Below are 3,198 nucleotides of genomic sequence, written 5' to 3'. Positions count from 1 at the left end.
TAACAATGGGTGTATCTTTACTAATGCAATGGTTGCACTTAAAATATAGTTGTGTGACAAACTAAAATTATTTAAGAAGTTAAATGAACTAAAATTAGTTTAAAATCTGAACTAAAATTAGTAACAAAACATACATAAAAGGTTGGTTAAAAATTAGTTATGTGTGTGACAATATTTATAGGAAAAATTTGTATTTAAAATTTTAGTGGAGTTGCAGATTTAAATTAACTATCAATTCTGGTGTTAAAAATTGGTGTCAACTAGATTGTGATTGGACAAAAAGTGTATTGGTTAATCCAAATTTGGCAATTGGTGTCAAGTGAAATTTATTGGACTTAAAGTTAGACCAAAAAATTGGTTAGTTGCCATTTTGGATCAAAAATTTTGTATAGACAAAGAAGTATTTTAGCCCAAAATTTGGTACAAATTTTACTTATCCCTTATGTTAGCCTATAAATCCTGTGTCTATTAACCATGCAGACATTACCACCAACCCAAATGGATCATCATCTATCTCAATCAAGGTCAGGAGCTTCGGCAGATCTTCCTCAACCATCAACAAATCCTTCTCAAGATCCCGGATCGATTTCTCCGCGCGATTCCGGGAGCCAGAACAACCCGGAGGATACTTTAGCTGATGAATACGTGCACGAATTTGTTCTGGATCATTTAGAACCATCTGAGAATGTCAAAAGAGAAGTCACTGACCAGAAAAATGGTGGTCGCCCTTGGGCATGGAGTCACCAGTATCAGAATCAGAATTTATCCCAGCCTGTTTTGCTAAATATGGCTTTGGCTAATGATCCTTCTACGCCTCCGGAGACTCCTCCGGAAAGGTACTCGTTGGATACGGAAGGGACTTGGTATTTGCCGTATCCTAATAGGAATGAGTTGATACAGCAGCCTTTGGATTTGAGACCCTTAGGGCCGCAGTGGACGGAGCATCGGAGGGATTATGGTAACTTTGGGGTGCAGTCACCGATTTTGGATCCGTACCAGGGTTCGAACATAGTGCCGAGTCACATTGGGCACAACCAGATGCGCCCACAATCCGTGTGCAGTGTTCAAAGTGGCTTAAGTCCCAGATGCAACCAGCAAAGCTCCGGGTACTCAACTTGCTCTACAGAAGACACCTTAAACGACGAACTTTTAATGTCCTTATCAGTCCGTGAACTCAACAAACGTCTCCACGGTTGTCCACGTGAAGAAATCGTTCGCCTAAAACAAAAACGACGTACCCTAAAAAATCGTGGATACGCCCAAAATTGCCGCAGCAAACGCCTTCAACAAAGACACGATTTGGAGACCACAAACAGAACTTTATACAACGATTTGCAAAGGGTCAGGAATGAATTAGCAAGGGTTTCGGAGGAATGCGATCGATTGAAGCAGAGGTTGCAGCTTTTTAGGCAACAGCAACAGAACACAGTGGCGTCCAATTTGAGATTGGCAGCATCCAACGAGGAAACTGCAGGGGGTATGCCCGGAGCGAATGCGGGGCATAATAGTCCGGAGTTCTATTTGTGACGTCAAAGGGCCTCGTGCAATTGGCAACCTGGGGGATCAAGATTTTGAAGGGAAAAGGAAAAAATTGAGGTTAGGGAAGACTTTGGTAATAATTGTATATTTGGACGCATAAGAAGGATGTAAGCAAATTTTATCTTTGAGGCTTTATATCTTTGTAACGGTTGAAGATACACTTATGGTATCTTCGAGAGATTTTAAGAAAATTTTATAATATTTATTAATTTCTAAAAAGTTTTAACTAGTTTTATACATTTTTAAATACATTTTTGAAAAATATAATTGCGCGTACCTAGCAACAGAGTATATGCGATTCAAATTGGATTTGCTTGAATAATTTTATCTTTTTATCTATACAAGATAAACATATTGTATCTTAGGAAGATATTTAGAGAATTATATAATCTTTCTTAATTTTTGGGTACCTAAGTACCGTTTTACACATTTTTATAAAGTTTTTTGAATTTTATATTTGCGCATACCTGGCAACAAAGTATATGCGATCCAAATTGAATTAGTTTGGATATTTTTATCTTTTTATCTATACGAGATAAACTTATTGTATCTTTGGAAGATATTTAGAGAATTACATAAGCTTTTATAATTTTCAATTATATCAGTACAGTTTTATACATATTTATAAAGTTTTTAGGGGTTTTATAACAACGCGCTCTCGTACACCTAGTTTGTGCGATGCGAAGTGGATATATTTGGTATTTTGTATCTTTTTATCTGTGCAAGATAAACTTATTGTATCTTTGAAAGAGAATTAAATAAACTTTCATAATTTTTGATTACATTAGTACAGTTTTATATATTTTTATAAAGTTTTTTGAAGTTTTATAACGGCGCGCTCTCATAAAACTAGTTTGTGCGACGCGAAGAGAAAATGTTTGAATATTTTTATTTTTTTATCTATACAAGATATATATGTTGTATCTTTTGAAAGTTTACAGACAATTGTATAAACTTTTCTGATATTTAATTATTTTAATACACTTTCATACATTTTTATGAAGTTTTTTGAAGTTTTATGACGACGCGTTCTCCTAAAACTAGTTTGTGCGACGTGAAGTTGATATGTTTGAAATTTTGTATCTCTTTATCTATGCAAGATAAATATATTGTATCTTTAACAAAAATTTAGCAAATTTTATAAACTTCATTGTCTACTTTATAGTTTTATATAGATTTATATATTTTTATAAAGTTTTATGACGACGCGCTTTTATAAAACTAGTTTAGGTCAGGCAATTTTTTGTCTTACAACATCAAGAAAGTTTGAAAATCTGCAAATTTAAATTTTTATTACATAATAATGTATTTTTTTTAATTTTAATACCTTCAATAATTTTGAAATTAAAAAATATTTTACAAACTTTTACACACAGCACAATCTTCATCATGCAAAAGTAATCTAATAATTGAAATCAGTTTTTTTTTCAATTCTAAAATTTTCCAAAATTTTAGAACACTATCTTAACCAAAGAAATTTTTTAATTTTCACAATATTATGAAGACTTAATAGTTTCAAAAATAATATTAATTGAAGCCTCAAAGATAATTTTGCTTAATAAATTTCAGATTAAAAAATCGTGTTTAGGCCCAAAAATTACAACAAATTGTAATAAAAAATAAAATTAGGACATTCTGCAAATTCGCAGGCAAAAAACT

The 3,198-nt window shown here is 32.7% G+C and overlaps 1 protein-coding gene across 1 annotated transcript; it reads left to right on the top strand.

Moving 5' to 3' along the window:
• The first annotated feature begins 474 nt into the window (after nucleotides 1–474).
• Nucleotides 475–1,632, top strand: LOC113372955 (transcription factor MafB-like). Its single transcript, XM_026613285.1, has one exon. The coding sequence runs from the start codon at nucleotides 475–477 to the stop codon at nucleotides 1,525–1,527; it is 1,053 nt and encodes a 350-aa protein (XP_026469070.1). The 3' UTR covers nucleotides 1,528–1,632.
• The last annotated feature ends 1,566 nt before the right edge of the window (nucleotides 1,633–3,198 follow it).

The sequence above is a fragment of the Ctenocephalides felis genome, unplaced genomic scaffold (assembly GCF_003426905.1).
Source record: "Ctenocephalides felis isolate EL2017-DRISC unplaced genomic scaffold, ASM342690v1 CF-g0.4_SCAFFOLD_01604, whole genome shotgun sequence".
Taxonomy (NCBI): Eukaryota; Metazoa; Arthropoda; class Insecta; order Siphonaptera; family Pulicidae; genus Ctenocephalides; species Ctenocephalides felis.
Note: the sequence above shows the minus strand (reverse complement) of the source record. Positions and strands in the feature narration are given on the sequence as shown.